Source organism: Scylla paramamosain, chromosome 9 (assembly GCF_035594125.1).
Source record: "Scylla paramamosain isolate STU-SP2022 chromosome 9, ASM3559412v1, whole genome shotgun sequence".
Taxonomy (NCBI): domain Eukaryota; kingdom Metazoa; phylum Arthropoda; class Malacostraca; order Decapoda; family Portunidae; genus Scylla; species Scylla paramamosain.
Genome location: NC_087159.1, coordinates 10,930,001 through 10,942,791, shown reverse-complemented (window position 1 = coordinate 10,942,791; position 12,791 = coordinate 10,930,001). Strand labels below are relative to the sequence as shown.

Genomic DNA, 12,791 nt, shown 5'->3' with positions numbered 1-12,791 from the left:
TCAGCGCTTTCTGAGCCTGCATTTGGATGATTGTGTGCCATGCTGTGGCCTGGCTGGAGCCCCAGCTCAGGGGCCACAAGCCTCCTTTATCTGCTTCCCTCACCAGTATCTCTCAGTCACTCACTCACCTGAATGCCTAAATCAATCATTTTGTAGACACACTAAAGGAATTAGTATTGCTGTCTGTCACTTGTAACGTGTAAGAAAAAATTGTAATTGTCACGGCTGGGAGGATATAAATGAGCAAAACACAGTCTACTAGTGTTTTATCTTTTCTCTGGTAAAACCACTTTCAAGACTTGAGGGAGTAACTAAGTCACTAAGAGGTTGTTTTGGAGTAAATTTGTCCTTACGTGGAGTGGGAGTCATTGGCCGCTTATCCTTGTCCAAGGAATCAGAGGAAGAGGAATGATTATTTTCCCCTGTAGCCATCACTATGGTTTGCAGGACACTAAGACTCAGAGGGAGAGATTGTTGTGAGGGAAGGATGTTCACAGGCCCAAAAATTCACACGGAAATTTGAAGTTAAACTCACAAAATGCAGGTCAACTATAGATGCCACCTGGCCTCTACAGTGCATTAACTATAGATGCCACCCATCCTTTTAGGGGTTAAGGAGTACTCACATTTGCCCTGCTCACCTGGAAATTGTGCCAGATTTATTCGCACATTTCATGTCGATATAATGTTTTAAATGTAAATGGTATGTAAGCCTCAAATATGCCAAACCATTATAGATCTTATTGACTCCCTCCAGAAGGGTGATCTTGGTTGGATCTAAGTACATTTCTTGGAGACAGGACATCCACAAAGAACTGTGCATTGTTTGCTGCATTGGTTGAAAAGAAGGTTTGAAAATAATGATAATTCTACCCTGGTGAAACAAACTGCTCTGAACATAGGTGTGTTTTGTCAAAGGAACTTTGCTTTTAATAAGTCACCAGCTGAGTGCTTCATTTCTCATGGCAGGAGAAATGAAGCAAAAAGCATTGGTGTGTATGACACTAAATGTAACAAAGACATCAGCCTACCACTTTCATTGGCAGTGGGTTTACATTTCAAGATATCTACATTATATTTTGTTCATTACTTTTCACATCTTTCTTCTTATATTCTAAACTTTAGCTTTATATCAATTCCTCCATCCTCAGTGACATGTAACCATCGATACTTAAAACAGTGTTCCTTCACAAGCATCTGACATTTGAAAACTACATATATCCTTGTACTATCATTAGTTTACTCTTATTCTCATTCACTGTCAATTTTCTCCTTTTATGCACCTTGCCAGATTCCTCTACTAGCTGCCTAAGTCTCTTACCCAAGTCACCTACTGGTGTGATATCACTTCCAAATAGCAGCTGATACAGGTTTTACTCTCTGCCATCACTAAACTCAAACTTTTGAATATTATTTTGTTGAACACTCCTACAACACCATCCAAATATACATGAAATGATAGGAAATTTGTTGTAATGTTGTAATGAAGGATACATGTAGTTAAATATTGATATTGAATAAGAACTGATCTGGTTCTGATGCTGTTGCTCATGATTGTGATACCAACTTTGCAGAAGCTCGCTATGGTCCCATTGATTACAACGGCTTCCAAGCAGGAGTTAAGGTATTCATCAAGCTGGAAGTGCTACCCAATCGTGAAGAAGTGGAAGCCATGAGAAAGACCCACATGGCAAGACAGGGTGAGTGAAAAGGAAATGGAAGGTAGGATAAAAGACAAGTTTATTACAGGAAAGTGGTCAGGCAAAACAATAGAAACATGCTTGTTCAGTAGATGAGAGGAGGCTGGCAACTGGCTATAAAACGAAAGTAGAATGTTATGTACACATAAGAAAGTAAGGCAGATCAAGTTGAGTGAATGAAGTATAATAGTAAAAAAAAATATAGATAAATAAATAAATAATAAATAAAAAAAAATCTGAGGAAAAATTTGGTGTATTAAAAGTGTCAATGAAAACTTCATAATCATTGTGTAAACTTAGAAACCTGCTATTCATGTAATTGTACATTATGGTATAGAATGCGACCTTGGTATGAATGATTAAATTTTTCCTTCTACATCCTGATAACTTAAAGGTCACATGATATGAACCTAACCTAAAGAAGGGATTTTGTTGCAGTATCCTCAACTAGTTAGTTGCAGTGTTCTGGATTTCAATGTATGGCATTGTGAGATAGTGAATATACTATATGACACATGTTTATGTATGGAGCTGTAATTGATTGGATGCATGTCACGTGAAACTAGTTTGAAAGCAAGGACAAGTGTTAGTAAAATGGACGAAGGATCTATTGGCCAATTCGTGTAAAAAAAGGAGAAAAGAACCACTCCACTGTGCTGCATTTTTCACCTTATGTCGTGCATTACAGTACTACACTGTTACCTTGAGTTATAAGTAAAAAAGATTTAAGAGAATGCTTTGGGAGATCATAGAAAAAGCATGTTGAGCATGCAAAGCTTGGGATGCTTATTGTGTCTTGAAACTAAGGATTAAGACACATGAGCAGCATAAGATATCATTTGATGTGCATTTCACGTGTGGTAGTGATATGTGGTATGTGGTAGTGATATGTGTAGAGCAGTACATGCCTTATGCTGCAGAGGTTAATGGTGTCTAATGATGTTTAAATGTATACAGTGAAATGTTATTCCTCTCACAGGCTCAGGTGACAATGCTGAGAAGAAGAATGCTGAGGAGAAAGTTGATATCTACCAAGGTCATATCCAGGAGATGTCAGAGAATAAGGGTCCAGTAGATGTCTATATAGAAGAAATAGGTTGTAGGTAAGTGCTATTGGTTGTTATGTTAGAGATTTTTGTTGAGGCTCATAGTGGCAGCATGTGGGTTATCATCGGCCTTTCAGTGATGACTGCAAAAATGACCAACTTACAGCATTACTTGGCAGTGTCACTTAGCTTGCCTCTCTAGTGGGCTGACCACTCTTTCTCCACCTTTCTGGCACTGCTTATTTCTTTTATGATTAGGTGAGATATCAAACAAGTTTTTGAACAGAAAGAAATATGTGAAAAGTGTCTAAGAAATTAAAAGATCTATATATGGCATTTGTCATCTTAGGTGAAGCATATGATAAAATTAATTGGAAAGTAATGTGGTTGGTACTTCATATGTATGGAATATAGAAGGGAAGTGAATAAGAACTGTTGGAAACTTCTATTAAGATTGGTAGAGAAGGGGACTACTACTAGTTTGATTTGGTTCCAGAACAAGGGACTAGAATATTATGTGGAAGTCATGGACAATGTGAAATCAGCTGTTTGTGAGTGATTGATCATTTGTTACAGATAAGAAATTGCAAGTCTAATAAAAGAATTTTGAAATGTGTGTAACATAAGAGAGCTGAAAGTGAATATGCAAAAGGACAAGTGTGTAATAACATGCAGTATGGAAGTTAGAGAAGTTGTTGATGTTCTCAATAGTAAGACATTGAAAGAGATAACAGAATTTTTATGTTGAATATAGTGTTTGAGACATGGGATATTCATGAAGGCAGAGATAAGTTAAGGGATAGGTGAAAAATAAAGGTTTGGAGTGTTAATGGATATTTGGAGTAAATGAGAGATTATTTGTGGAAGCCTTCCATATATTTATGTTAATCTAGAAAATATATTTCCTGGTTAGTGAGAAATAAAAATCTGGTAGTGAGGAATTTTTTCCTATGGATGTTTTTTGTGATCCACAAGAAATATGCAAAAATTAATTGTGAGATTCCAATGTTATATAATTTTAAAGAAATTATGAAAGCATATATATGAAAGACTGACAAATGAAGCACAAGGGTGATGGATAATAGGTTTCTCATTTTTATTTTTGATAGATTTTGAATTTATATATATATATATATATATATATATATATATATATATATATATATATATATATATATATATATATATATATATTATACATAATTTTTAACTCATGATTGTTTTGGTTGCTGTATAATACTTTGTTTTTTTTCAATAGAGTTACTTGATTTCAAATACTACAACACATAGCAAAAGCTGTCATTTATTACTAATTTATAGTTTCTCTAAATATTTCCTTCGTTTTTATATATTTGGAGGAGAGAGACAAAGGTTAAGACAGTAATTTAATCTTTGAAATAAGCTAAATTGAAGAACCTTGATGTAAACAAACAAAGTTTGTCGCTCAGAGGTAATTCTGAGCTTCCTGTGGCTCTTATGACCCACAGTGCCATCACTACTGCACAACTGCATTTTCCCAGTAGCTTTTCCCAGTAGCTTTTCCCAGCAGCAAGATGTCTAAGTGTTATGATCACCTTCATTTTGGCAGTGAGTGGGTTGTTCCTCTCTGTCACTCTGTAAGGCTTCCCTCACTTGATCGGTGACAAAGAGAATGCCTGCATGGTCTAAAAAATGTCTTTTGATAAGTTCTCTGTCACTAAGTTCATTCAACACATCCTTTCTGGATAAAAAATTTCTTAGCTGGAGATATTGTGGAGCGGCCATGTTAGCAGTGGGAGGGTTAGTTATTACCCGCTAAGACATGGTGGATGGGTGTCTGAGAACAGATTAATCTATTTTACATTGATTCCTATGGGGAAAATAGTTTCGGCTTTTGAACATTTCGGATTTCAAACAGCATTCAGGAACAAATTAAGTTTGAAAACTGAGGTTCCACTGTATGTGTAATAATAATAATATATATATATATATATATATATATATATATTAAGGGTGTATATGGGCAGGAGTCTTTCTCTAATACATATCTCATTGAATGTGATAGCTAGTTGAGCATTTATTATTTTTCTTAAGATATTTTCCTTATATCTTATGATTGTCTTATATTCTTTTTTAATTGGCTGTATGACTTCGCCGAAGCTAGTCATTTTCGCTAGATTGCGAATTCGGGTCCTTGACCCTTCTTCAGTAGCGAAGGTCTATCCGTGTTGAGGGTGTCGGAGAGAATGGCTCAAGCTGATTGCGGGGCTGTATTTATACCGGTAGGCTTGTCACCCCGCTGCGCGTCCTGGTCTCTGATTGGCTGACGGCTGTCGCGGGCTGAGCTGGGTTGCTATCCAAGCTGGGTCTACGCCCGCTTGGTAATGCTTGTGGGTCTTCGGATTGTTGATTTAATGTGGGGTTTGTCTCTTTTATGTATAGTGCTTCTAAGATGGGGAGACGCCTGGTGTCTGGGCATGTAGTTAGGATCTCCGTTTTATCTACTTAGTAGATAAAACGGAGATCCTAACTACATGCCCCATCTTAGAAGCACTATATATAAAAGAGACAAACCCCACATTAAATCAACAATCCGAAGACCCACAAGCATTACCAAGCGGGCGTAGACCCAGCTTGGATAGCAACCCAGCTCAGCCCGCGACAGCCGTCAGCCAATCAGAGACCAGGACGCGCAGCGGGGTGACAAGCCTACCGGTATAAATACACCCCCGCAATCAGCTTGAGCCATTCTCTCCGACACCCTCAACACGGATAGACCTTCGCTACTGAAGAAGGGTCAAGGACCCGAAATCGCGATCTAGCGAAAATGACTAGCTTTGGCGAAGTCATACAGCCAATTAAAAAAGAATATAAGACAATCATAAGATATAAGGAAAATATCTTAAGAAAAATAATAAATGCTCAACTAGCTATCACATTCAATGATATATATATATATATATATATATATATATATATATATATATATATATATATATATATATATATATATATATAATAAAATGAATAAAATGCATACTAATTAAAACAATTTTTGATGTCATGCAATAAATGATTTAATTTTCATCTAGGTTGAAGGTGCCTTATGAATCCCTTGAGCGAGTGCCGCCATCCCCTCCACGCTCTCCCTGGCACCAGCAGGCTGCTGGAGGACCAGTTGGGGTACCAAGTGGTCCTGCATCTTCAGTTTCTAGCTATAAGAAACTCTCAGGGTACTACCAGAAGGCACCCCTTCCCCCAGAACCTGAGTACTGTAAGTGAGCTAAATTTTATTTGTCAGCTTGATGTCAGGGAGTTTTATTACTCTTGTTATTTCTGTGATCTTGAAACCTTCATTCACATAATAAGTTTATATAATAGCATTTCATTACATGGCAAATGTGAAGATATGAAAAATATATATTTTTCAAATCTGATGTTTTGATGTATGTTCTGTGTTCTTCCACAGCAGCTGGGAGAAGCAAGAAGAAAGGAGGAAAGCAGGTCCGAGAGGTAGTAACACTATACCAAATGCCTTCTGTAAGATTTTTTGTAAGTTTGGTGGGTTAGTGTGTCAGGAAAAGCGACTAACAGAAGCATTCTAACGCTTCGCTTGAGCTGACTAGCTGCAGGCTGTTTTACTAACCTTTCTCTATAGAATGAGACTGGTTGAGTGTAGCTTTTTCACCACTGCAAATTTTGATAGCTCAGGTTATTTGAGTGTTAAACTTACTGGAATACTGAAAATAAAAAAGAACCATTATTGATAGATGCAGAACTACTTTCTTCTGGCATGGCTTATATGCATGAAGTTATAGTATAGTGCCCACAAAAAAAGTCAACATGACAGCATGCCCATAGACCAAAGCTTTGATGCTAGATCTACAACCATATTAAGTATCAAAAAGTGTAAATTGTCACATGGCAACCCACATGTTTCTGAATCATTGACAGTAACTATCAGGCACAGTAAGGGGTGATATCTCTTGTGCTCTCCTGTCCATTTTCTTCTTGCTGCAACCTTCTCATCTCATCACTCACATTTAGTTCTCCTTACATTATAATAGTTCCTGGCAAGCACAAAGAAAAGAGTGTTGTGATGGGATTTGCTCAAGAGAGGCTCAGTAATTGTGAGACTGGAAGGGAGATAGGAAGATCAGAGGCAGCAGACACAAGGGTGGTGAAGGCTGCACTAGCACTTGGAATAGCTGTCTTTCCCAAGAGAAAGAAAGGCTATGGATGAAAAAGAAAGAAATACAAGAATAGTAAGTTAATAGGATGTATACCTTGTAAAAACTGTGTTGCTGCTTCCAGAGAGTGACAGCTGTTCAAAGCACTAGTGCACCTGTGTGATAGCTGCATCTGATCTTGTCTTCCTTCCAATATCACAGTTATTGAATCCCTCTTGAACAAATGCTATCACAACACTTTTCTTCATTGTTAAGCTTAGCAAGACCCATTAAAATGTAAGGAGAATTAAATGTGAATGATGAGAAGGTTACAGTGAGGTGGAAATGGGCAAGAGAGCATGGGAAAAAAGATCTTCCTGTATGTGCCTAACAGTTACTGTCAATGATTAAAAAATTGAGCCTAGCATCATCAAGGTATGTGAGTTTCTGTAGGACAATTTATACATTTTTATACCTCCCATGGCTGTAGATTGAACATTGAAGCTTTGGTCTATGGATATGCTGTGATGTTTACAATTGGTAATTTTTATTTTTTATTTATTTATTTATTTATTTATTTATTTATTTATTTATTTATTTATTTATTTATTTATTTATTTATTGCAGGCATTAGCATAGAATGTCATCATCATTCTTCCATAAGACTTCACTGCCACACAAAAAGCCACTCTTAGCAGTTAGGGGTTGGGGTGTAAGGTAGATCACATGCCATCTGACTTTAGGCATTTTGATGGGGGCTTGCATTGTGAAAAGAAAACTCATGCTGTCTTTGTTTGGTCCAAGATTCAGACTTGGATCCTCTCCATCTTGAGCTTTGCACACAAATCCTTACACCACTGGGCCATATGTACAATGCAGCATTAACCATCTTGGTTGTAATGTTAAGCATCTCTTGTCTAAAGACTGAACTCAGTTATTGGAGCTTTATGATTTTTACTAGAAATTTACTATATTGGAGCTGTGATATCTCTGATCCAAATAGTGTTAAAGTGAAACTGTGATAAAGAAAGAAAAGTAAGTGGTATTATAAAAGGAAAAATTTTGTAGGCTAAAGATTTAATCCATCATACTGAGATCACAAGATATGTCTGTATCTCAGATTTCCATATCATTGTAGTCAAATTTTGGGATAAAGTCAACACTAGTGAGGAGTGGTTGAGAATCTATATGTAAAGGTAACAACATACCCAAAATCATAACAGATATGTTACTAATAGAAAGAAAGAAGAGAATTTTTATCATATGTGTTGTTCTTAGCAATGCTTTTCTGCTATACCTTGTTCTTTGTTGTTAATGTAAATGTGAATTACAAAGATGCAAGTTCCAGTTTCTTGAATTTTTTTTTAATGGGATATCATGCTTCATAAGTAACATACAAACTTTATGAATGCATTTTCTTAGTTTAGATGAACTGCAAGTGTTGAAGAGGATTTTATTGAATTTATTGTGATGGGAATTGCATGCCAGATTAACTTTATGGGTATTTTTATGTAATTTAAACTTTTATATAATTATGTACATGATAAAAAAAGTATTGGTGCACTGGGGGTCTAATGCCTACAGTAAACATTAGAACAGCCCTTGATGTGGGAGGGTTGACATGCCTGGCTGTGGCTTGTTCATAAGATTTGAACCACTCAGCTATCCTAAAACATGACATATACTGCCAAGAAGTTTACATGGTTATCTTTGTATCATGGTCATGCCAGTCACCATGGAAACCTCACAGGTGACATGCAGGGCTGTCATAGCCTTCCATGCTGGGGATTACAGTGTTATCGATATTGCCTGTCAGGTTCACATTCACTGTAATACAGCAGCATGGTAGATTCAGTGATACACAGACACAGGTTCTACAGGTGACATACCATGAGTTGGGCACCCACATTGCACCACAACACATGAAGACCAGGTTAATTGTGTGTTTTGGTGATGTAATAGTCACATTATATGTCACACCCTTGTGAAATTCACAGTCGGTCATTGTGTTTGAATGTAAGTCCTTTTGAAACCTTCAACACTTACTACTGTGTGTAATATCAAGCTGGCTGGTGATTTATGGCATGCACCTGACAGCAGGGCTACCAACATGTATTAAGTCAGCCACTACTTTTCACTATCCTTCATTCTGTGGTGTCAGAATGATTCATGCATATAATACACCAATACTTTTTTTTACCATGCATACAAAAATTTGTTTGTACATCACAGTACTTGCATAACTAATCATATTTACAGTAATCCATTGCACAAGTGATGTGAGAAAGTGTGACATTCAAGTAACTTTTCAGTAGATAAGCAAATGGTGATATTTGATGGTTCCTCTATTGTTCTTTGGTGTGATTTTCCTGTTTGCCTCCACACAGTCTCCTGTCAACAACTGTGGGATGAGGGGGAGATCTGCCAGCAGCCCCACACCTCCTCGGCCCCGCACTCCTCAGGGTCCTCACCACCAGCCTCCCTATGGCAACAAGTAGGTCTAGGGGATACTGCATATGCCTTAGTCAGGCTTGGCAGCATTGTGTTGAGATAAGGTTTACTGGTCAATGTGAACATTGTTAAGGAAAGTGTACTGTTGATGTTCAGGTGTTTAGGTTACTTTAATTATCAGTGTTTGGTGTGTTCATGATATTATGGGTAGTTGTAAAGCCATGCAGGACCTGTGGTAATTTGGGTATGGAGTTATATTGTAGATGTCTTAAGTGCATCAGAAGATGCTGAAATAGTGATGTAAGCATGTTTAAGCATCTGTTATTAAATATAGCATGTGTTATTATGTAAGGGTTGGTTTTTCATTAATAAACAGTGTTGTTGAAAATATGAAAGAAATAGGGCTAGTTCCTCAAGATGTGTGAAGTGATGGTTACATAGCAGTGACAGTGTGTGTGATAAAAGTTGTCAGTGTTACTAAATGTTTATCAGTGTAGGATGTATGCATATTTTCATGTTCAGAGATCCAAGGAATGTGAAATGCATTTTTAATAATGTGCATTATAAAGAATGGATGAAATGTTATAGACAGGTCTTATACTGGTTTGCTTCAGTCTTTATAGGATATGTTATCACATCTTGCATGATAGTTGTGAAAAGTGCTTCTCCTGTGTGGGAGTTTTCTGATTTAGCAAAAGATTCTCATAGGGCAAGATAAAGAATGCATGGAATGGAAGAAGTTAAGTCATCATGATAGCCATCCAACCAGTGTCTCTACCATTTAACCAAGATAAGTGTCAGATGTAGTGGTTAGTATGCTCTGCTCGCAACCAAGAGGTCTCAGGTTTGCATCACTGGTTGGGCAGAAACAGTTTTGAGTTATTTTCATTTTATGCTGCAATCCCAATTCAACTAGTAGAAAACTGGTATAGGATGTGAAATGAGTAGTTATGGCCATGCAAATCAGCAAGAGCAGAAGGCCAGCATTCCTATCATCAGTTCTCTCTCTCTCTCTCTCTCTCTCTCTCTCTCTCTCTCTCTCTCTCTCTCTCTCTCTCTCCTCTCTCTCTCTCTCTCTCTCTCTCTCTCTCTCTCTCTCTCTCTCTCTCTCCACCATAAATGTAGATTAGTTACATCAAAACCATCACTTACAAACATATATCAGGAAGTAAATGTGGAGATTGTTCTAAAAGAAAGAAAGAAAAAAAAAAAAAAAAGGCAAAAAAGCTCCACTTAAGCCTATATCTTGTCTATCCTTCTTAATTGTGGATCTAAGTAATGCTGTTAAAATGATGAATTGATTAACTAATACTACATAGTTTAGAAAGAGTTCCAGTTAGGTCCAGTGGTCACTAATACAGACATACTGAAATGTAGAATCTTCTATGTTTTAGTTTACTCAAATTTTGTTTCTTCTGACAAATGTTCCATGGAACTCTTTTGAGGAGAAAGTCATAACAGAAAGCATGATGGATGTAACAAGGGTGATATAAACAAAATCCTTAAGGTTAAACAGAATAGGACTTGTAATTGGTTCAAGCTTCATAAAATTCAATTTAAAAAAGAAATATAATTTGGCTGTTAGATAGACTGGAATAATTCTATGCTGGTTGCAAGTGCTGATTCAGTAGAGTACTAAGAAGATTAGACAAATTTATGGACAGGGCTAGGTGGATGTAGGTAGGTATGCCACATGCAGGCCTCTTGGTTTCTTGCAGTTTCCTGTATGATCAAAAATTCTTTGTGTTACTGCCTATACACTGCATTCTCTCTCTCTCTCTCTCTCTCTCTCTCTCTCTCTCTCTCTCTCTCTCTCTCTCTCTCTCTCTCTCTCTCTCTCTCTCTCTCTCTCTCTCTCTCTCTCTCTCTCTCTCTCTCTCTCTCTCTCTTGGGAAACTTAGGGAGAAAAGGCAAAGGGATCCTCTAAGCCTAGAAGCAGCTCTGCCACCTTCCAGAAGAGAATTTTGATATTGTGAAAATTTAAATAAATCTTTTCAATATAATTAATGGCTAATATGTATTCTACAGTCAGATGTCAAAACCTAAGAAAAGTAAGCATGAGAAAATCTAGTCAGTGGGACATTTATTTATAGCAGTTGTATTTATTGTAGTGAAAATTTGCCTGACATTAAAACTCAATTTTAAGTCCATGTTGGTTTTTTCTCATGAACACTGGAATTTAAAACACTCGTAGCTTTATTACTTGCATGTCATCAAAGATCATGAAAAGGATGAGGCTGGTTGACAGGGAACCCTTCTCATGGGGACAATGATATTGTTACTAAGCAATAAGGATAGAAGGGGTGCTTTTTTATGTAGGAAAAGTAATGGGACAGTGAGGGCTTTGGATTCTGTGTTATAGGGGTGCCTTGGGTGCTTTGCCATGGGTTTCAACTCAGCTTTGTGGATGACTTAAAGTAAAATTCTGTTGATCATGAGCAAAAAAAAATAAATAGAAATAAATAAAATAAAATAAAATAAATAAATAAATAAATAAATAAAAAAGAAAGAAAGGTTAAGAGGAAAGCAACTGGAACATATAGAAGGTAAATGAAGTAGGAAAAGTGAGTTTGAAAAATTCTCTCTCTCTCTCTCTCTCTCTCTCTCTCTCTCTCTCTCTCTCTCTCTCTCTCTCTCTCTCTCTCTCTCTCTCTCTCTCTCTCTCTCTCTCTCTCTCTCTCATATATAAAAATTATTTTTGTGCTATCTGCATGAAAAGTGAAGTGAGAATACTAGAAACTTAAAAATATCCATAGAATATGTGAACAACAGTAAGTAACCTTGTACTAATCTGTTTGGGCATGGCATACATTGCTAACACCATAAGGATTAAGAGGCTTTGTGATTGGGATAAAAAAAAGGAAAAAAATTGCTTAAAAGTAGAGGGCATGATATGGAAAAGAGCTTTATTAATGTGGTGTGGGAATGGTTATGGTGAATGTACTGCAGTCTGACATGAGCATAATAATTTTTTTTATGACTAGAAGAATGACATGATTGTAGCTTTTTTCAATATGAAAACTGCTAGAATTATCATTCATGGCTTTGCTGTAAAATCATGAGCATAAAAATATTTAATCAGTTCTGCTCATTCTGAAAATCATTGTTTACTTGACTGCAATAGAATGATGTCAGTTGTATACTTATTTTATAAATTGATTGCAAGGAATGTGGAATTACTTAAAGCAAAATGCCAGGCACATGACATTGATATCTAATAAAATTACAATAATTATGAAAATAAAGACAGACACTGCTTAGGAAGCTCACTTAAAAGTATAATGCAGAAGGCAGTTTTAACAGTGTCTATGTTTTTGTCAGCATGTCACCATAATAAAAGATAAATGAGGAAAGGACAAGATTATTGAAGGATTTGTAAAATCTTAGTGCATTTAATATTTTCATTAAGATTGGCAGTGTGAAGGAAAGCAATGTAATCAAGCCAT

At 36.6% G+C, this 12,791-nt stretch overlaps 1 protein-coding gene across 13 annotated transcripts in view; it reads left to right on the top strand.

The window, feature by feature from the left end:
• LOC135103572 (protein pygopus-like) overlaps positions 1 to 12,791 on the top strand; it is a 56,125-nt gene that overhangs the window by 10,556 nt on the left and 32,778 nt on the right. For 7 of the 13 annotated variants that reach the window (XM_064010027.1, XM_064010028.1, XM_064010025.1 and 4 more), the window contains 5 exons: positions 1,575 to 1,700; positions 2,680 to 2,803; positions 5,818 to 5,999; positions 6,195 to 6,277; positions 9,282 to 9,388. In XM_064010027.1, coding sequence (XP_063866097.1) covers positions 1,575 to 1,700; positions 2,680 to 2,803; positions 5,818 to 5,999; positions 6,195 to 6,277; positions 9,282 to 9,388 — 622 coding nt within the window. The remainder of the gene's footprint in view (positions 1 to 1,574; positions 1,701 to 2,679; positions 2,804 to 5,817; positions 6,000 to 6,194; positions 6,278 to 9,281; positions 9,389 to 12,791) is intronic. The other 6 variants (XM_064010029.1, XM_064010024.1, XM_064010021.1 and 3 more) reach the window with 5 other exon arrangements.